At 41.9% G+C, this 22,953-nt stretch overlaps 1 protein-coding gene across 1 annotated transcript in view; it reads left to right on the top strand.

Moving 5' to 3' along the window:
- The window catches only part of ZCWPW2 (zinc finger CW-type and PWWP domain containing 2), a 134,655-nt gene that overhangs the window by 21,693 nt on the left and 90,009 nt on the right, over window positions 1–22,953 (top strand). Inside the window, exon 3 of the mRNA XM_073329663.1 lies at window positions 5,771–6,086. Coding sequence (XP_073185764.1) covers window positions 5,771–6,086 — 316 coding nt within the window. The remainder of the gene's footprint in view (window positions 1–5,770; window positions 6,087–22,953) is intronic.

Genomic DNA, 22,953 nt, shown 5'->3' with positions numbered 1-22,953 from the left:
AGTTAAATTTTCATATGTTCTTCTGATACCAGCAGATAAGTATGTAATGTGTGGGCTTTTGCACCAAATTCATCCAGCGGTAAACCTTGTGCTAAAGAAAGTTCAGTCTTTTTGGAGGAAATGGTACTCTGAAAAATAAATCAGAGCTAGACAACAAAACACACAGGGTTCATGAGGCATTACAGTATTTCCACCCTCAATTAGTGTTCATGCTTATTATTATTGTACTTAGGGCAGTGGCTTTTGAATTACAAAGATTTTAGCAGAAATTAAGATCTGCTTCTGCACCATTGAAGTTAATGTGAGTTGTCAGTGTGGTCCCTTTGTCTTGCCTCAGTTTTCCTTCTTTCTTTTTATGTCCATCAGTTTTTCTGTGTAGTGCAAAAGTGGGACGAGAAGGGAGATAGGCATTTAAATTTTGGTTCAATACAATAATTAGACATAGTCAGTTTAGTACTTTTAAGGATTTAATTTTTTAAAAAGAATGTGTGTGTGTTATTGCCCTCCTTTGTCTTTAACCAGTTAGATCATAAGCTGTTGCAGGCAGCTTATTTGATGCCTGTAAGCCATCTGTCAGAGTTTTGGGTGTGCATTCTGTGTAAGCAATATGAATCACAAATTAGATAAACTAATATTACCCCTCATAAGACTGTAGTTAGCTTTGGCTCCATTTTTTAGGCAAATAGTATGTCTTTTAAAGGTATTGCCATCTTTTTTCAATTACTAGAATTTCTTTGAGGAAATCTTAAAATAGAGGTGACGCAGAAAAGTCTAACAACCTTCTTTGGCAAATTATTCTATTGTTTGACTGACCTCACTGTCAGAATTTTTTCCTGCTATCTAATTACATTTGTTTTTTTCTTAAAACAGTACCCTTATTTACTTAAGTAATTATTTTCTTTCTTTTATGATGTCTGTCTTGTATTTATAGATAATTATATCAACTGCTGTCATTTTCTCTATAATTTTTTCTCTTAATCTGTCTTTTTTTAGGTCATGCACTCTGAGCCTTTTAGCATTTTTTGTGGCTGCTCTTGCCTTTTCCAGCAGCAAATTACTCTCTAATAACATGCACGCACAAATAAGGTGCCCTTCTTTAACATGATAGTTGAATTCCTAGAATTTGATAAATGTAACATCCTGAACCAACAGCATTGTCTCTACTTAGAATCATAGAATCATAGAATCATAGAATCTCAGGGTTGGAAGGGACCCCAGAAGGTCATCTAGTCCAACCCCCTGCTCAAAGCAGGACCAATTCCCAGTTAAATCATCCCAGCCAGGGCTTTGTCAAGCCTGACCTTAAAAACCTCTAAGGAAGGAGATTCTACCACCTCCCTAGGTAACGCATTCCAGTGTTTCACCACCCTCTTAGTGAAAAAGTTTTTCCTAATATCCAATCTAAACCTCCCCCACTGCAACTTGAGACCATTACTCCTCGTTCTGTCATCTGCTACCATTGAGAACAGTCTAGAGCCATCCTCTTTGGAACCCCCTTTCAGGTAGTTGAAAGCAGCTATCAAATCCCCCCTCATTCTTCTCTTCTGCAGGCTAAACAATCCCAGCTCCCTCAGCCTCTCCTCATAACTCATGTGTTCCAGTCCCCTAATCATTTTTGTTGCCCTTCGCTGGACTCTCTCCAATTTATCCACATCCTTCTTGAAGTGTGGGGCCCAAAACTGGACACAGTACTCCAGATGAGGCCTCACCAATGTCGAATAGAGGGGAACGATCACGTCCCTCGATCTGCTCGCTATGCCCCTACTTATACATCCCAAAATGCCATTGGCCTTCTTGGCAACAAGGGCACACTGCTGACTCATATCCAGCTTCTCGTCCACTGTCACCCCTAGGTCCTTTTCTGCAGAACTGCTGCCTAGCCATTCGGTCCCTAGTCTGTAGCTGTGCATTGGGTTCTTCCGTCCTAAGTGCAGGACCCTGCACTTATCCTTATTGAACCTCATCAGATTCCTTTTGGCCCAATCTTCCAATTGGTCTAGGTCCTTCTGTATCCTATCCCTCCCCTCCAGCGTATCTACCACTCCTCCCAGTTTAGTATCATCCGCAAATTTGCTGAGAGTGCAATCCACACCATCCTCCAGATCATTTATGAAGATATTGAATAAAACCGGCCCCAGGACCGACCCCTGGGGCACTCCACTTGATACCGGCTGCCAACTAGACGTGGAGCCATTGATCACTTAGGTCTAATGCTCTAAATCAATCAGTGTTCAAATCTACCTATTCAGCAAACCAAATGTAGAACAAGAGCTCATCTTTCGCTTATCTGAGTACTTAGACTTTGAAATTCAGCTCACTTTTCAGCCACAGGGCTCAAAATTTACTTGCCCAAATTCAGGCTGTTCCCACTTTGTATCTCATACTGAGTTTTTCCTTTGTCACAAAATGTAGGTGAAGTCTTACGGATGGCTAAATGGAAGAAGAACTTCAGATATTTTGGGGGGCACTGTTCTGCCTCTTTCCATAAGTTTCTTCTTGGTGCCATGATAGCAGTTGACTTGCGCTACTCAGCAAATGACGTCCCTTTTTCTGCCCTGGCAGCTCCAACTGGCCTGTTTCTCCGTTTCTTAATCATCAGTCTCCAGTTAGGTGATACAAGATTTTGATGACTTTAACTCCTCAGAGGGCAATCCTCACTAACCATTCTTGTGCACTTTGCAGTGATCAAATTCTTGAATCAGCTTCTCAGTTCATTCAAGGTACTGGTGGGTCCTCAGAAGAGGGGACTTATAAGCTCTTTCTTATATGGGGTAGGCATGTTATGAACTTTGGAAGGCAATGTGTGCCTGCTCCTGCTGCTTAAAGACCTCCCCCTTCAGGGAGCAGAGAAGTCCCTTGGTTCCCCAATAATAAATATCAAGAGAGGCACATGGCTCGTGCTAGATCTCACAAGGAGGATAAGGTCCACCACCCCAGGAAGCATAAACAGGAGAGTAAGGAAGCCACCATCTCCTCCACAGCTGGACCTGGAAGGACATTGGTCTCTGGAGGGGCCCCTCATCCTGAGGAAATTGATAAAGACAAAAAAATAATAATCCTGCTTGGTGTTTCTTGAGTTTTAACAGTATATCCTGATTGTCCTGGATTTGGTCTTTTCCTGTTATTTGATAGTATCTCTGCTGCCTCTTGCCATGAGAAAAGAGGTGGAAACTTTGACAACTTCGCTGACCTGACATTGTATGCATGAGGATCTTTGCCTATCTGAGAAGAGAGTAATTTAAGCTTGAAATAAAATCACAACCGTTCATTCATAACTGGCTTTAACAGTGCTTTTTCCTCCACTTAAATTTTCTTTTTTGGTTTAACAAAATCAAAAACTTTGTAAGTAAGTTAAGAACATTTTCGTTGCAACCATGTTAATTCTTCCATCATTCAAAAAAACAAAATTGCATTTGTAACTTGCAGTTTTCCTACACACTTGAATTAATGAAGTAGAAGGTTTGCATCATGGGTTGTTACTCAGTGTTAAACCTTAGCCAGTGAAATGGACGGGAGATCAAATGTGTTGTTATGGAATGCCCAGGGAATCACAACTATAATATTCAAGCTTGTCTCCCAGGCTAATCAGAGTCATAAGGATGTATCAGACTCAAATCATGAACCTTAGCCTTCTCTGAATTAGTTTAGGAATATACAGTCTAAGTAAGACTAGTGAACAACAGCTAAGTTGAAACTAGCAGTCTTGCTCTTTAAAGCTTCAAGTTCTTTGTAGAGATCTTTGAAAGGTGACCAAGAAACTGTCAGTATCATGGTTTTGCCTTCTTATTCTCCAGTTTATAGTTTTTTATGTTCTTTCAAACTAGCAAGAGAAGAGATGTTGTCTGCCTTCTCCAAAAGGAAAAATAATAACCCTGGCTGGTGTTTCTTGAGTTTTAACAGTATATCCTGATTGTCCTGGATTTGGTCTTTTCCTGTGATTTGATAATGTCTCTGCCGCCTCTTGCCATGAGAAAAGAGGTGGAAACTTTGACAACTTCGCTGACCTCAAAGATCTCTACAAAAGAAGAAGTGGAATGAGGTCTGAAGAACTTGCTTTTTTTCAGGCTCATTTCACTTGAAAAGTAGGACAAGTTCTGTCAAAAACCTTCCAACTATCTTCCAGTCAAACCATTCTATTGAAGAATTCCATGGCTGGGCCTGTGGGCTCCTACCTTTGTAGCTCAAGAAGTAGAGTCAACATTAATGTGTTTCTCATCAACATGACCCTCTGTTTTTGGTTTCTATTTTGTTTAGAATGTCCTGGGAATTTCAGTGTTTTCTCCAGAAATTACACAGATGAAAATCAGTGTAAAAATTAGCTTTACAGTGTTTGGGGTAAATATTGGGATTAATATTTTGGGACAAGAGGACAGAAAAGAGCAACAAATAGAGGAAAGTTAAGAATATTGAAAATAAAAGCAGTTTAATGCTGTGGTTTATTTCTGGAACTGTGTATTAACAATAGGTATACATATGTGCATGCATGTGTCTATATCTTCCCCTCCGTTGCCTTACTTTGACAGACAGCCTTTAAATTTACACTTAGACTAATTTATTATTAACATAAGCACATCCACCTAATGAATGTATTGGATTTTCTTAACATAATCAGGATTTTCGTGAACTTGAATGTTATAAAATGCAGGTGACAATCAATAAAAACTGAATAATACCTTTTGTAAAACGTGAGCGTTTTTCAGTTAAAAACCGAAAACAAGGGGCCTTACTCATTGAACATTTGGGTAATTAAAGTGATATTGAGAGGCTTTTGGCTTCAGAATTATTCCAGTTCCAAAGACACATCATGACTCCTCTGATTCTGTTTAGTGCCTAGCTTTGGAGCAGGGTATCTGAAGCCAAGAAAATCAACTTTCTTTTCTACTGACTAGAGCAGAATAAAGATATTCTATTCCTACTACTTCCTGATAAGAGGATGGGACCTTCCGACCCATAATCAATCTGCAAGAGCTGAACAAATGTATCTGGAGGACCTGATTTTGATTTGAAATTTTCAGTATTTGTCTGTTGTGAGCACTGATGTGCTCCAAAGGTCTTCTCATAATACACATTCCAATATGACTGAGAGATTGGTCTTTCTTGTGCTTCACACTAGGAACCAACCATTTCCAGTTCTACACTCTGCCTCTGCGCTGGCCTCTGGTCCGTAGGTCAGGGCATCATAATAATTCTGTATGTTAAAGTTTTTTTTCTTTCAATAAAAGATAAAAAGAAACCATAAAAAGTGTATGCTGCATATAGTTAGTAAAGGAGGTGTTCATTCATGTATCTTTATAATTACTAATTTATCTTACAGGATGGATGTGCTTTCAGAGGCAAAAGCATATTTCAACCTGTCTTTTTAAGAAAACCCACCTTCATGTTTTTTTATTCTTGTTATATCTGTTTTTACTTCAGAATGTTTCCTTTGCAGGATGGTGAAGAGGAGATGTACAATCAGAAAGAAATATATTTGGTTTGGTCATCCTCTTTTTCTCCTTATTACTTCCTATCTTAAGCCTTAGATGTTTATTAATGGAGAAGGAAGCAGGTGGGGTTAGCTATGTCTTTTTGGCCTCTTTGTTTACTGGTAGATGGAGACAGAGTGCTGTTTGTTCAGGATGTTTCCTTTCCTTGAATGGGAAAAGGACAACTCTGGGAAAAGTTTATTTTTCTTCATATGAGTTGTTAGTTTATTTTGTTTTGTAGTGATCTGCATAATTTTTTTCCTTTACATTTCAGAATAAATAAAATTACAAAAATTGATCCTTAGAAGACTGGAAAAAACTTGGAAGTTTTGCTATGGATACTATAAACGAAAACCATTTTTATCTAGACAAAGTGTGGGTTCAATGTGAGATTGGCAGTTGTTTGAAATGGAGACTGCTATCAAGTGATGATGCTGCACAAGTTGATCACAGTGAGCCATGGTATTGTTATATGAATACTGACCCATGGTTTAATAATTGTTCTGTTTCTGAAGAATATTTTCCTGAAGAGTCTGAGTTTAATAAAAAGGGATTTAAATATGTCTACTCAGAACTTCCTATAGGAAGTCTAGTTTTGGTGAAAATGCGCAGCTGGCCAAGGTAAGGTTAAAATTGTTACAACTGTAAAAAAGTAAGACATCTGTTCATTTTGTAATGTGCACTTAATTTGAGTTCAGTTTTCCTTTGAAAAGTAAAAATGTGGTAGAAATATAATATTTACGGTTTCTTAGTGACTTGCAGATCTAATGTTCTCAGTTTATAGGTAAGATGATTTTTTTTACCCCTAATTGTGAGCCCTACAAACACTAGTTGGATTTTGAGAAGCAATCTGGGTTCTTTTCTTTTTTATGCATAATCAGAGTAGCTATGGGGGGAAAAAATGTCCTCATTTACATCTGTTCAATTCCAGAGTTTTTTAAATTATGCACTCAGTGGCACCTGTGTAACACCATTGCATTCAGTAGGTTTGCAGAAGTGTAACTGATTAGCACTTAGTAAACAATATTGTAGATGATGGACAAGGAGAACAGAATTTAGCTTACTCTTTCCCTTAGCTGTGTTGGCTTTGTATGGCTAACAGGAGTAAGAATAAGATCTAGTAAAACCTGTTCTTTTTACTTAAAGTAACTAGTATCTCGAAATATGCCCTTCCCCCCCCCCAAAAAAAAAAAGATGTGCCATTTCTGCACAGTGTGTTCTTAGAATAAAAATGCACTGTTTATTGTCAGGACTTTTGGTTTTTACCAGTTTTTGATGTTATCAATTTTTAAAGTTATGTTCTTGCTAAAAATGTATTACGGGTAACAGTTTTAGTATCATTAAAAATGGACTCAGTACTACAGCTCACAGAATGGAAATAATGATTCACCCCTACCCTTTTCTCAATAAACAAACAACAGTTTCAATATATACTGTTCTCTTTTGTTGCTGCTTTATCCAGATTTTCTTTTTCACAGTCAGTAGGAGCAGTCGCCACTCCTCACCTTTGTATTTGATGAGAAGAAAAAAAATAGGAAGTAGCAAGCCAAGAAAGTGTAGATAATGTAGGGAGTGTAGATTGCAGGGTGGATAAAAATCTCGGATTTTTTTAAGAAATCCAATTTTTTTTTTAAATTTAAATCAGATTTTTTTGATCAAGTGCTTTTTGAGGAAAAAACCTATCTAAAGATACATTATAGCTCAAAGATATCTCATCATGGAATAGGGATTATAAATTCTAATTCTATAGTATGAGACAATATATTCATGTCATGTTTAAGAAAAGTTTTGAAAATGAGTTCCAATAGTTCATGGATTAGGGACCAATTTTATGGGGTTCCAGGGGCTTCTGTATAGATTTATTTAGATTAATCTATCCATCCAGCTGTCCGTCCATCCATCCATCCAATGGGGCTCAGTGTAGAACAGAGGTGGACAAACTTTTTTGGCCTGAGGGCCACATCGGGGTTGTGCAACTGTATGGAGGGCTGGGTAGGGAAGTCTGTGCCTCCCCAAACAGCCTAGCCCCCATCCCCTATCCACCCCCTCCCACTTCCCGCGTCCCTCAGAACCCCCGACCCATCCAGTCCCCCTCCCCCCCCGCTTTTTGACGTCTGACCACCCTCTCCCAGAACCCCACTCCCTGTCCTCTGACAGCCATGACTGCTATCCACACCCCCTATCCAACTCCCCCTGCTCCCCGTCCCCTGACTGCCCCCCCCCCGAACCTCCGCCCCATCCAGCCACTCCCTGCCCCCCTACCATGCCAGAGCCAGCCACGCAGCCACACTGCCTGACAGGAGCAGCAGGCCAGAGCATGGCTGCGGGGAAGGGGCCGGGGACTAGCCTGCCTGGCCAGGAGCTCAGGGGCCGGGCAGGACTGTCCCGCGGGCCGCCGTAGTTTGCCCACCTCTGGTCTAGAAGATACCATCAGAGATGCTTAGTTTTGCAATTCTCAAACTGTGGATTTGTGTCTCCAGAGAGAGTATGTTTGTTAACAGCAAAAATGTTTTAAAATAAATAAATTAATATATAGAGGTGAGAAATAACAGATCTCAACCCTATTGCAAATCCCTCTGCAAATTTGTGTACACAGAGTCAATCCCTTACCTCTCTCTAAAAGTGCAGAGTTTCAAAAAGTTCAATGAATAGAAGATGGTTGGGGGGCAGAATAGATCTGGACAAGGAGAAGAACTCTGGAGATAAATGTGAGAAGGGAGGGACAGGCAAAAGTGAAACTGTTTGTTTCAGCAGCATATTCTAGAAGTCTTGAGGTCTTTCTGAGGGTAGCCTTCATTGATTTGAGATCTACTATGCCATTCTCTCACGAGAAAGGAAAACCTATAATGGCAGCAAGCTGTAAAAGAGACCCAGTTTGGGGAGGTCTCTATCTCTGAGTTGTGAAGAATATGTATTAACGTTATAATAACCAACAAGAATGTACTTTTATGTAGAAATCCATGATTAAATCAAGTCTTTCTGACTTGTGATTTAATTGATGATTTAAATCAAATCCACCCTGGTAGATTGCCATAGTAGCTAGCTTTTTGATGCACTTTCTATAAACTTGCTGCAAGTTTCTGTCATCCAAGAACAGAACCCCAAAAATGACCATGACTTTCAAAAAAACACACACACACAAATGAGGTGTTAGAAAGACCATAAGACATTAGAGTTATATAAACTGTGATAATCACAAAGGCCCCCTTCAGGCCCCCAAGGAAGTGGTTCTGACTGCCAGTCCATTGTCTGAATGAATGAACACCCTTACTAAAAGTGAGTTTTAACAGAAGTGTCCAGGTTTTCTGTCCCCACACAAGATTGTCAGAGCTGCTGGTGCTTTAACAGAAGTGTTTATTACTTTACCAAGAATATGTGTGACGGGAGTGGTCTACATGTGCAAGGAGAATGCTTGTGAGAAGTAAGATCTTTCAGAGAAAGAAGATGACTTAGATGACTACTTCTCTTCTGAGTATTTAAAGCCATAAGAAGCTGTCAAAGAGCTATCTTAATACTACAACCATGAAAATTTGACGAAGGCCTTCCCAAAAGGTTACTAAGGACACTAAGCCCTGGTCTACACTAGGAGTTGAGGTAGAATTTAGCAGCGTTAAATTGATTTAAACCTGCACCCATCCACACGACAGAGCCCTTTTTTTCAACTTCAAGGGCTCTTAAAATTGATTTCCTTACTCCACCCCTGACAAGGGGATTAGTGCTGAAATCGGCCTTGCTGGGTTGAATTTGGGGTACTGTGGACGCAATTAGACGGTATCGGCCTCGGGGAGCTATCCCAGAGTGCTCCATTGTGACTGCTCTGGACAGCACTCTCAACTCAGATGCACTGGCCAGGTAGATAAGAAAAGGCCCGTGAACTTTTTGAATTTCAGTTTTCTGTTGGCTACTGTGGCAAGCTGCAGGTGAGTGCAGAGCTCATCAGCAGAGGTGACCATGATGGAGTCCCAGAATCGCAAAAGAGCTCCAGCATGGACCGACCGGGAGGTACAGGATCTGATCGCTGTATGGGGAGAGGAATCTGTGCTATCAGAACTCCGTTCCAGTTTTCGAAATGCCAAAACATTTGTCAAAATCTCCCAGGGCATGAAGGACAGAGGCCATAACAGGGACCCGAAGCAGTGCCGCATGAAACTTAAGGAGCTGAGGCAAGCCTACTGGAAAACCAGAGAGGCAAACAGCCGGTCCGGGTCAGAGCCCCAAACATGCTGCTTCTGTGATGAGCTGCATGCCATTTTAGGGGATTCAGCCACCACTACCCCAGCCGTGTTGTTTGACTCCTTCAATGGAGATGGAGGCAACACGGAAGCAGGTTTTGGGAACGAAGAAAATGATGATGATGATTAGGAGGTTGTAGATAGTTCACAGCAAGCAAGCAGAGAAACCAGTTTTCCCGACAGCCAGGAACTGTTTCTCACCCTGGACCTGGAGCCGGTATCCCCTGAACCCACCCAAGGCTGCCTCCTGGACCCGCCTGGCGGAGAAGAGACCTCTGGTGAGTGTACCTTTTAAAATACTATACATGGTTTAAAAGCAAGCATGTTTAATGATTAATTTGCCCTGGCATTTGCGGCTCTCCTGGATGTACTCCCAAAGCCTTTGCAAAAGGTTTCTAGGGAGGACAGCCTTATTCCATCCAACATGGTAGGACACTTTACCACTCCAGGCCAGTAGCACATGCTCGGGAATCATTGTAGAACAAAGCATTGCAGTGTTGTTTTCTGGCGTTCAAACAACATCCGTTCTTTCTCTCTGTGTTATCCTCAGGAGAGTGATATCATTCATGGTCACCTGGTTGAAATAGGGTGCTTTTCTTAAGGGGACATTCAGAGGTGCCCGTTCCTGCTGGGCTTTTTGCCTGTGGCTGAACAGAAATGTTCCGCGCCGTTAGCCACGGGGAGGGGAGAGGGGCTAGCCACACGGTGCGGGGAGGCAAAATGCGACCTTGGAACGAAAGCACATGTGCTATGTATGTAATGTTAACAGCAAGGTTTTTCGTGAAAGAGTGTACCCATTGTTCTGTAAAATGTCTTTTTAAATACCACCTCCACCAGCTGCATGTGTTTCAAGGATCACAGGATCTTCTCCTTCTTCATGTGGTCTCCTTCCCAGAGGCTAGCGAAGATTAGAAGGCAAAAAAAAATGCACTCACAATGAAATGTTCTCTGAGCTCAGGCTGTCCTCCCACACTGACAGAGCACAGACGAATGTGTGGAGGCAGACATGTCAGAGTGCAGGAAAGCACAAAATGACCAGGAGGAGAGGTGGCGGGCTGAAGAGAGGGCTGAAGCTGAAAGGTGGAGGCAGGATTCAATGCTGAGGCTGCTGGAGGATCAAACTAATATGCTCCAGCATATGGTTGAGCTGCAGAAAACGCAGCTGGAGCACAGACCGCCACTACAGCCCCTGCGTAACCAACCACCATCCAGCCCAAGTTCCATAGCCTCCTCACTCAGACGCCCAAGAATGCGGTGGGGTGCGGGGCCTCCGGCCACCCAGCCACTCCACCCCAGAGGATTGCCCAAGCAACAGAAGGCTGGCATTCAATAAGTTTTAAAGTTTTAAACTTTTAAAGTGATGTGTGGCTCCTCCACCGCCCCACCCGGTGCTTCCCTCCACCACCACCCCTCCCGGGCTATTTTGGCAGTTATCCCCCTATTTGTGTGATTAATTAATAAAGAATGCATAAATGTGAAGCAACAATAACTTTATTACCTCTGCAAGCATTGATCAAAGGGAGGAGGGGAGGGTGGTTAGCTTACAGGGAAGTAGAGTGAACCAAGGGGTGGGGGGTTTCATCAAGGAGAAACAAACACAACTCTCACACCATAGCCTGGCCAGTCATGAAACTGGTTTTTCAAAGCTTCTCTGATGCGCACCGCACCCTCCTGTGCTCTTCTAACCGCCCTGGTGTCTGGCTGCGTGTAACCAGCAGCCAGGCGACTTGCCTCAACCTCCCACCGTGCCATAAACATCTCCCCCTTACACTCACAGATATTGTGGAACGCACAGCGAGCTGTAATAACAGTGGGAATATTGGTTTCGCTGAGGTCTAAACGAGTCAGTAAACTGCGCCAGCGCATTTTAAACGTCTAAATGTATATTCTACCACCATTCTGCACTTGCTCAGCCTGTAGTTGAACAGCTCCTGACTACTGTCTAGGCTGCCTGTGTACGGCTTCGTGAGCCATGGCAGTAAGGGGTAGGCTGGGTCCCCAAAGATAACCATAGGCATTTCAACATCCCCAACGGTTATTTTCTGGTCTGGGAATAAAGTCCCTTCCTGCAGCTTTTGAAACAGAGCAGAGTTCCTGAAGATGCGAGCGTCATGTATCTTTCCCGGCCATCCCACATTGATGTTGGTGAAACGTCCCTTGTGATCCACCAGTGCTTGCAGCACTATTGAAAAGTACCCCTTGCGGTTTATGCACTCGCCGGCTTGTTGTCCCGGTGCCAAGATAGGGATATGGGTTCCGTCTATGGCCCCACCATAGTTAGGGAATCCCATTGCAGCAAAGCCATCCACTATGACCTGCACATTTCCCAGGGTCACTACCCTTGATATCAGCAGATCTTTGATTGTGTTGGCTACTTGCATCACAGCAGCCCCCACAGTAGATTTGCCCACTCCAAATTGATTCCCGACTGACCGGTAGCTGTCTGGAGTTGCAAGCTTCCACAGGGCTATTGCCACTCGCTTCTCAACTGTGAGGACTGCTCTCATCTTGGTATTCATGCACTTCAGGGCGGGGGAAAGCAAGTCACAAAGTTCCATGAAAGTGCCCTTACGCATACGAAAGTTTCGCAGCCACTGGGAATCATCCCAGACCCGCAACACTATGCGATCCCACCAGTCTGTGCTTGTTTCCCGGGCCCAGAATTGGCATTCCACGGCATGAACCTGCCCAATGAGCACCATGATGCCCATATTCCCAGGGCCCGTGCTTTGAGAGAAGTCTGTGTCCATGTCCTCATCACTCTCCTCACTGCGCTGTCGTCACCTACTTGCCCGGTTTCGCTTTGCCAGGTTCTGGTGCTGCATATACTGCTGGATAATACACATGGTGTTTAATGTGCTCCTAATTGCCAAAGTGATCTGAGCGGGCTTCATGCTTGCCGTGGTATGGCGTCTGCACAGAAAAAAGGCGCGGAACGATTGTCTGCCGTTGCTCTGACAGAGGGAGGGGCGACTGACGACATGGCTTACAGGGAATTAAAATCAACAAAGGGGGTGGCTTTACATCAAGGAGAAACAAAAACAACTGTCACACAGAATGGCCCCCTCAAGGATTGAACTCAAACCCCTTCATTTAGCAGGCTAATGCTCAACCACTAAGCTATCCCTCCCTCTGGTATTTCAGGCAGGACCGAATCTCCATTAAAGTTTTCAAGGTGCCCCTGACAGACCTCACCAAAATGATTGTCGGCCGTTGATTTCATGGAGGGAAGGAGGGAGGGGGGAGCAAATCAATACAAACCAAATCTGGTCTATTTCTTGTTTTGATCCACTCCATCTATCTTTTACATCTTTGGCTGGCAGCAGACGATGCAGTAGGACTGCAAGCCATCCTCATCTCCTGCCTGCCCGACAGAAGATGGTACAATAGGACTGCCTGCAGTCCTAAAGAGAATGACCTGGTCAAGTCACTCCTAATTTAGTCCCTGCACTCATATCTGCCCAGGTGCTCCTGACCGACCTTACCGAGGCGGCCAGGAGCACCTCGGACATGATGACGATGGTTTTCAGGCCTATTGCACTGTATGCTACCACAAGGCAATGGGTTGCTGCTGCTGTGTAGCAATGCAGTACCGCATCTGCCAGCATACAGGAGACATACGGTGACAGTGAGCTGAGCGGGCTCCATGCTTGTCGTGATATGGCGTCTGCACGGGTAACTCAGGAAAAAAGGCACAAAATGATTGTCTGTAGTTGCTTTCACGGAGAGAGGGCCTGATGACATGTACCCAGAACCACCCGTGACAATGTTTTTTGCCCCATCAGGCATTGGGATCTCAACCCAGAATTCCAATGGGCGGCGGAGACTGCGGGAACTGTGGGATAGCTACCCACAGTGCAACACTCCGGAAGTCGACGCTAGCCTTGGTACTGTGGAAGCACTCTGCTGAGTTAATGCACTTACAGCATTTTGTGTGGGGACACACACAATCGACTATATAAAAACGATTTCTAAAAAACCTACTTCTATAAATTCGACCTAATTTCGTAGTGTAGACATACCTTAAGTAGTCACAGATTGAGAGGTAAAGTTCTAGCATGGATTAGAAACTGGCCAAGAGACAAAAAGCAAACAATAGGAATAAAAAGTGAGCTATCAATATGAAGAGAGTTTAATAGCGGTGTGCTAGGTTCTGTACTAAACCTAGTGTTTAATATATTTACTTATTTTTCTTATATTTCTTTTTATATTTACTTAGTGATCTGGAGAAGCGAGTAAACACAAATGGGAAAAATTTTATATGAGGCAAAATTAGTTAGTTTCTCTTTTGAGGATTGTGTATATAGTTCCCCACTTTAGGAAGAGGAATGCTTCTGGTTCCCAAGCTTGGAAATTTCTAGCAAGTACTAATTGTTGGTGCTACATGTGTGTCCTTTATTGTTCTACCAGAGGTGAAAGTAACTTAAAGGACTTAGTGGTACACAGAGCGGCCGGGGTCCTGGGCAAGGGGAGGCTCTGGGGGGCAGACTCCCACAGCCAGACCTTCAGCGCTGCCCAGCCCACGCCGCCCAGGGCTCCGGCGGTGATTTAAAGGGCCCAAGGGCAGCTGCCCCTTTCCCCCCCCCCGTAAGCGGCCCTGCCGGTACACAGCAACACTTTAACATCAGCCATATACCAGCCAGTACCGGCGGCCACTTTCTTACCAGTATGCTGTACCGGCTTACTTTCACCTCTGTGTTCTACACACTCAGACATGGAGTTATAAAATGGACCATAGCCACAACTTCTCCTTGCTTCATTCCGACCACTGAAGGAGCAGTGAGTGTCCTGAAAGCTTTCTTTGTCAGTTCTGTTGTTTGTCCTTTCCCATTAGGATTTTATTTCTTGTTGCTCATACGTTGAGTAGCTTTTTTTTTTTCCTGTTGTCAGTGACCTTGTGGGCTCCTTCTAGAGTCTTGCACCTTTGGGCTGTTCAGTTGGGCCATGGGAGATTCTTGGGTCTAGAGATAGGCCTCAAACTCTGTGTTGCTTGTAGCATCATAATGTCAGTCATCAATGACCATCTACAGTGCCTGAGTAAAAGCAACAGTCAAGAGATTTTTCTCTGTCTTGACTTTGCTGCCATAACATTAAAACATTTGGAAGGCCTCCTTGAACTCTATCTCAGGAAGGAGTTTCCTGGAATTTGATACAGTCTCCAGCGTTGTCAGCATCAAAGAACTTTTGGACTCTGCTTTTAAATTAGCATCTGTGGAGCAACTCTGCTGTACACTTTTGGGGTGGTGGGGTAGGAGAGGAGAGTTTCTCCTCATTTTCTTCACAGTGTTCTATAATGCCCAGCTCAGGTATCTGGATTGGGAGATTGTCTTCCCTGTATGCTAAGGGCCAAATATACAGCCTAATGTGATTGCTTGGGTGAGATAAAGGGCAGAATTTGGCCCTTTATAAAGAGTGTCAAATACCAGGTTTTTACCTTAACACATAGCAGGAATCTGCTTGAATTCATTTTTTTGAAAAAGCATGTCTATCTTGCTCTTTTTTTGGCTGTTCTTTGGACTGTTAACAGCACTAGTAGTTAGCCTGAAGTACCATTTTTATGAGTTCTAGGGCAATGTATTGAAGTTAGATTACACATTTTTGTCTACCAAAATATGGCAAGGCAAATAGTGAATTTTCTAAGTATTGGCTCAGTCATTTCACTTGTGTTCAGATGTTCATCTCAATTTCATTTCAATTTACGGGGGACACTTCACCTTAATTTTATGTGTGTATAATATGTGTTTGTGTATAAAATGGCACAGCACATTAATTGCTGCCAGATACTAGAAAAAGGAGAGCAAAAGGGGAAAAAATAAAAGAGGGAAAGAAGAGAGAGAGAGAGGGGAAGCTATATAAGGAGGAAAAACAGGAAATATAAAACTCACTGGGACTTCTTTGGGATACAAATCGTTGTAGAATCCATTTCTTGAAAAAGAAATGCTACTGTATTGTGCTAGCATTTTTTGCTCTACTTTCACATTTCCTTTTTCACCTTTGGTTGGGTGTCAGATTTCTAAGGCACATAGGGTTGCCAATTTTCTAATCCCTGAAAACTGAACACCCTCCCCCTGCCCCTTCCCTGAAGCCCCGCCCGTGCCACACCTCTTCCTCTGAGTTCCCACCCCACCTTTCCCCCCCTCCATCGCTCGCTTCCCAATCCCCCGGGACTCACTAGCCCCCTGCAGAGCTGGGCTGGGAGGAGCTGACACGGAGCCTGCCCACTTGCCAATAGGGACACGGCAGGGATCAGTCCGTGGAGCGAGGGAGTGGGGTGGGGAAATTGGGGCACAGTGGGATAGGAGGGCCCATCCTGGGAGTGAGGGGCTGGGTGGGGGACCATCCCTGGAGTGAGGGGTCGGGGTGGGGAAATCAGGGCATAGCGGGGTGGGGTTGGTCCCCAGAGCAAGGGGCTGGGGTGGGGAAATTGGGGCACAGCAGGGCAGGACAGGGGCAGACAAGTTAACACAAACACACACCCCTGGATGGCATCAGTACCTACTTTGGAGCCCGGTCCTGGAGTCATTCAGTTCTCTCCCTCAGGCTGGGGGAAAGAAGAGCAGCAGCTGCTAAGCCCTCCCCCCCCCAGTGGTGGAGGCTGCTGGAAGCTGCCAGTTTCCCTTTCGACCAGACGTTCCAGTCGAAAAACGGACACTTGGCAACCCTAATTAGGCACAGTAGTAGGCCACCATGTTAATAGCCTAGCCAAACATGGTACTGCTTCCTTGACTGTTATGGCTTCTAAGTGTTATGGCTTCTCGTATGTCACTTTGGTGTAAGTTAGTGTGCAACAGAGAGAGATGAAAGGTTCCTGTTCTAAAAAGTTGAAGTCTTGCTACAAGATTACTGCAAGGGAAAAGCTTGACGTCTTTTTCTATGAAGGCCAAAATCTTTTCTTCTCTACCAAATGTTTCTAGTGTAATCTTTGACTTAAATGTTTTCAATTAGTATTTTAAATATAAATAATACCAATAACTAAATTAAATTGCTTAGATTTGAGTCTCTGGGACAGTTACAGATAAATTTAATGTAATGGAGGACTGAATGAAATAAGTGATAAAATTAAAAACTTTATTTAAAATTAATTCATTAAGGCAAACCGACATTATGGTAAAACCACATACTGCATTTTATATTTACATTCTAAGATGAAATGGTGCATCCAGGGGTGATCAGCTCTTGGATAAGAAGAATGGTATATAATCTCTTTCTCTAATGGTATTTTGATTGTGGATGAGCACGCTAATCTAAAATTAGCATACTGCCCTTTTTATAATCAGTTATAACAACACCCTTTAATTAATTAGCATTAAGCTTGCTTTTTACCATATCTGTATTTCTGCTTCCGTAATTAAAATACCTTCTTCTCCCTCACTAGCTATTTAATACTAAATATAATTAACATCTGTGTAAATGCAATTCCAATATCTGTCAATGTAGACAGCATTCTTCCAAAACATTCACATTTTGTTTAAAACTCTTGTTAAAACCAGTTAGGCCCAAGCATGTTATATGACCTGGGATTATGTACCAATTTATCTCTAACTTGCCTCTGAAATATCTCACTTTATTTCATCTACAGTTTAGAAGGCCTCACTATTGACAAGCCTAAATTTATGCTCCATAACCTATTCTCTATTTACATTTCCGCACAGTTCTATTACATTTTTATTTAACATAAAGAAACATCACTTTGATAGGCTGCACCAGTCGATGAAACTGTTCTGTGTAGTGAATCTGGGCTCCTACAATTGAAAATAAAATTGACATCTTGCTCTGAGGACTTCTCACATACATTTTGGTTAAAATCAGTGTGTGTGGATTAGAGTTTTCTGTTCTATAATATGAGAGTCCTGTCAGATGGAAGCAAATGCAGTGTGACATCTGATTGAATTTCAACCTGTTTTGCTTACTGTGGTTTTGGAAGCATGTGAACACTTGTAATCTGCAACCTCAGGCAACTCACAGTAAAGGCAAGTGGGGACACTGGGAAATTTTCTGGCAAAGATTGATAATGCTTCCCTGTGAGAGGGTCAGGGTTGGGATTTCCTTGAAGAAATGCTTATTCATCCCTTTTTCCAGAAATCATTTCTTGATGTGGTTTCAGAGTAACAGCCGTGTTAGTCTCAAGTACTCCTTTTCTTCTTGATGTGGGCAGTTTCTAACCTTCCTTTTTTAAAGTTGTGGCAAAACTTTAAAAGACTGTTTAAAAGTTCGAGAAGACTGTTGATCCTTAATACCTGTCTTTAGTTCTAGGAATTGTGTGGAGACTGTGGTACTTTCATTGGCTGATAGTCTAGTAGTGTAAAAGGCTAGTTGTCCACCTTAAGTATTTTAGACTTGATCAGCCTTTCAGATCACTGGTCAGGAGATAAAGCTGACTCATCTGTGGATCTGGAGGAGAGTGGATGGAGTTGCACTTCAGTGGCTCCATTCCTGCCTTTTGAAGATGACTGCTTGAACAAAAGTGACTGCTGAACAGTTGCTTATCTGCTCCAGAAGCTTTCTCATGTAGGGAATATTAGGGCTCTACTGTCCATTCTGTTGAATGTGTATATAAGGATACAGAGAGAGAAGCAGTGCCATCTGTGTGCAGATGACTCAGTGCTATGTCTCCTTTTCATTGGAACTATATAATGCTCTGCCTTTGTATTCTTGATGTCTGGCCAGGTAGAGTCCTGCACGAGAACGAGTTAAGTAGAGATTAGGGCTGTCGATTAGTCGCAGTTAACTCAAAAAAATTAATTGTGATTAATCACAGTTTTAATTGCACTGTTAAACAGACTACCAATTGAGATTGATTAAGTATTTTGGGATGTTTTTCTACATTTTCAAATATATTGATTTCAATTATATTGAAATATTCAATATATTCAAATATATTGATTTCAATTATAACAAAGTGTACAGGGCTCATTTTATATTTTTATTATAAATATTTGCACTGTAAAAATGATAAAAAAATAGTATTTTTCAATTCACCTCATACAAGTACCGTAATGGAATCTTCATAATGAAAGTGCAACTAACAAATGTAGATTTGGGGGGTTTTTTTTGTTACATAACTACAAGTTTGCTCAGTCCTACTTCTTGTTCAGCCAATCGCTAAAACAAACAAGATTGTTTACATTTATGGGAGATAATGCTGACTGCTTCTTATTTACAATGTCACCTGAAAGTGACAACAGGTGTTTGCATGGCACTTTTGTAGCTGGTATTGCAAGGTATTTACATACCAGATATGCTAAATATTCATATGTCCCTTCATGCTTTGGCCACCATTCCAGAGGACATGCTTCTATGCTGATGACACTCATTAAAAAAATAATGCGTTTATTAAATTTTGACTGAGCTCCTTGTGGGGGAGAATAGTATGTCCCCTACTCTGTTTTATCCACATTCTGCCATATGTTTCATGTTACAGCAGTCTGCGATGATGACCCAGCACATGCTGGTTGTTCAGTTTAAAAACACTTCCACTGCAGATTTGACAAAACGCAAAGAAGGTACCAACATGAGCTTTCTAAAGCTAGCTGTAGCACTCGACCCAAAGTTTAATCTGAAGTGCCTTCCAAAATGTGAGAGGGACGAGGTGTGGAGCATGCTTTTAGAAGTCTTAAAAGAGCAACACTCCAATGCAGAAACTACAGAACCCAAACCATCAAAAAAGAAAATCAACCTTCTGCTGGTGGCATCTGACTCAGATGATGAAAGTGAACGTGTGTCGGTCTGCACTGTTTTGGATCATTATTGAGCAGAACTCGTCATGAGCATGGATGTATGTCCTCTGGAATGATAGTTGAAGCATGAAGGGACATATGAATCTTTAGCGCATCTGGCATGTAAATATCTTGCGATGTTGGCTACAACAGTGCCATGTGAACGCCTGTTCTAGCTTTCAAGTGACATTGTAAACTAGAAGCGGGCAGCATTATTTCCTGCAAATGTAAAAAAAAAAAAAAACTTATTTGTCTGAGTGTCTGGCTGAACAAGAAGTAGGACTGAGTGGACTTGTAGGCTCTGTTTTACATGGTTTTGTTTTTGAGTGCAGTTCTTTTTTCTACGTAATTCTAAATTTGTAAGTCCAACTTTCATGATGAAGAGATTGCATTACAATACTTGTATAAGATGAATCAAAAATAATTTTTTTACAGCACAAATATTTTTAATAAAAAATAAATATAAAGTGAGTACTGTACTCTTTGTTCTGTGTTGTCACTGAAATCAATAAAAAGAACAAGGAGTACTTGTGGCACCTTAGACTAACAAATTTATTTGAGCATGGGCTAAAACCCACTTCATCGGATGCATGCGGTGGAAAATACAGTAGGAAGATATATATACACAGAGAACATGGAAAAAATGGGTGTTACCATACACACTATAAAGAGAGTGATCAATTAAGGTGAGTTATTATCAGCAGGAGAAAAAAAAACCAACCTTTTGTGGTGATAATCAGGATGGCCCATTTCCAACAGTTGACAAGAAGGTGTGAGTAACAGTGCGGGGGGGGGGAATAAGCATGGGGAAATAGTTTTACTTTGTGTAATGACCCATCCGCTCCCAGACTTTATTCAAGCCTAATTTAATGGTGTACAGTTTGCAAATTAATTCCAATTCAGCAGTCTCTCGTTGGAGTCTGTTTTTGAAGGTTTTTTGTTGTAATATTGCGACTTTTTTAGGTCTGTAATCGAGTGACCAGGGAGATTGAAGTGTTCTCCAACTGGTTTTTTAATGTTATAGTTCTTGACATCTGATTTTTGTCCATTTATTCTTTTACGTAGAGACTGTACAGTTTGGCCATTGTACATGGCAGAGGGGCATTGTTACATGATGGCATATATCACATTGGTAGATGTGCAGGTGAACGAGCCTCAGATAGTGTGGCTGATGTGATTAGGTCCTGTGATGGTGTTCCATGAATAGATTTGTGGACAGAGTTGGCAATGTAATCAATGTATTTGAAAATGTAGAAAATATCCAAAATATTTAAATAAATGGAATTCTATTATTTAACAGTGCGATTAATCGTGTGATTAATTGCAATTTCTTTAAGTGTGCGATTAATCACAATTTTTTAAATCACTTGATAGCCTTAGTAAAGATCCATCCAGATAAGATGATATGTTGCTGTATAGATGGAACTACCCAGAGAAAGTGGGGAAGATGATAGTAGCTTCCTCTCTGGAGGGGAGTGTGAGCCCTTTATTAGTGAGATTCACAATCTCAAGCTTCAGAGGAACAGCCGTGTTAGTCTGTATTCGCAAAAAGAAAAGGAGTACTTGTGGCACCTTAGAGACTAACCAATTTATTTGAGCATGAGCTTTCGTGAGCTACAGCTCACTTCATCAGATGTTTACCGTGGAAACTGCAGCAGACTTTATATACACACAGAAATCATGAAACAATACCTCCTCCCACCCCACTGTCCTGCTGGTAATAGCTTATCTAAAGTGATCAACAGGTGGGCCATTTCCAGCACAAATCCAGGTTTTCTCACCCTCCACCCCCCCACTCAAGCTGTTGTTGATGCTTGGCATTGCTGGAGTCCCAGGTAGCTACAGCAGCTAGAAGTACATTTATCTGTCTTTCTTTGGTGAGAAGATTGAAATATTTCCACTGTGATGTGGATCTTTCTATATTGCTTTTTTGATGTATAAAGAAGGCTTAAAAGGTGTGAGGTATAGTTTTAGTTGTTTTTTTTTAAATTTGGCTTGTTTTTTATTAGAAATTCAGTTATTGTCTGACCTGGAAGACTCGGATCTTGGAGAAATAGTGAAGTGAAAGCATCATAAAAGCCAAGAGAGAAAAAGCTGAGCAGTTTAAGTTCCTAGACCAGGGGTGGGCAAACTTTTTGGCCCAAGGGCCACATCGGGGTTGCACAGTTCTTTACACTAAGCTATAGAAGACCAGTATTGACATTTCTGATATTTCTAAGCTTAAAAAAAAAAGACAAATCATTTGACTTTTATGAATCATAAAGAAGAAAAAAAGAGCAAAAGTTCAGTTTTTCAAAAATCCTTTATAGTTCATTTTTAATGATAATTTTCATATGCAACATTTTGTACTTATGTTATTGATTTGCTTCAGTTGATTTTTTTAAAATCTATAAATATTCATATTGTTTGGTTCCTGGCTACCCCAGAGACTACTTATCTATGCACTATCACAATAGTTGAGATCCATTTAGGTTCGGTAGCTGACAAAACCCTAAATGTGAACCTCGGTGTTTGCACAGGAGGGGTCTTTTGCTCTGGAATTTCCTTCCACTGTTGGTCCAGTGAAGTCCAAGTCCATTGACCTTCAGTGCATAATGTAAAGGGCATCTCTTTACTTAAGGCTTGAGTCAGTTACCTTCACTCATACAAAATAGTACCTCACTCTGTAAGTGGTCTGGTTGATTTCAGTAGAATTGTTTGCAGTGCATTACTCATTAGGAGTAAAAGTGGCAGATTCTGGTCATTGTGCTTTTTGGCTTGAGGGATAGTACTTGGGTCGGATAAGTGTTTGTTGTAAGAGGGTCATTGTATTCTTCCTTGGGTGTGCGTGCCTCAGTTTACCCTTCCATACCTTTGGGTTAACCACATATCACAAAATGATAGTTCTAAATAAAAATGTACACTTCTGGGGTCTGATTATGAGTTATCAAAATCTGTTTAACTGTTCAGCCTTGTATCGGGCTTCCCAAGTTTAATTGGCTCTTTTCCTAGCCTCAGAGTGACACAAGGGTCAGCATAAGGGTTTCCCATGTCTCACATCATATCCTCTTGTTCGCAGGTATTTCTTCTAAGACTATTCTAGACCCTTGGCTGATGCTATACAGCCAACAGCTGTCCTTCTGCTGTCTCTCTGGAGAGCACCACACAATACATTTCTCATTTCCCTGGCCTCCCCGAGTCTGAGCCTAGAGCCCTGCTTTATATAGTCCTGACAGCCAGTCACATGGCCCTAAGTCACAGTCCTTTCTCTTGAGTCTGTTTGCACTGTTGCAAGAAGCTGTTTCCTTCCTGAAGTAGAAGGTTAACACTCTTCCTGCCAATTCTATGGTGGGGTCTTCACAGTCCATCACAATGTGGATAAAGGAAGGAGTTCTTTCCATTTCTCAGTTTTGTTGCTTTTTAAAATTTTGCTTTTTAACATTTTTCTTTAATTGTATATACACAAAGAGGTTATCATGGGATGAATAAAAAATAATTGTTTCACAGCCATGTTTCCCGTGCTTCTTATGATGGGTGTTTCTCAGTCTCTTAATACAAGTA

The sequence above is a fragment of the Lepidochelys kempii genome, chromosome 2, assembly GCF_965140265.1.
Source record: "Lepidochelys kempii isolate rLepKem1 chromosome 2, rLepKem1.hap2, whole genome shotgun sequence".
Taxonomy (NCBI): Eukaryota; Metazoa; Chordata; order Testudines; family Cheloniidae; genus Lepidochelys; species Lepidochelys kempii.
This window is presented reverse-complemented; position numbering and strand designations above follow the sequence as displayed.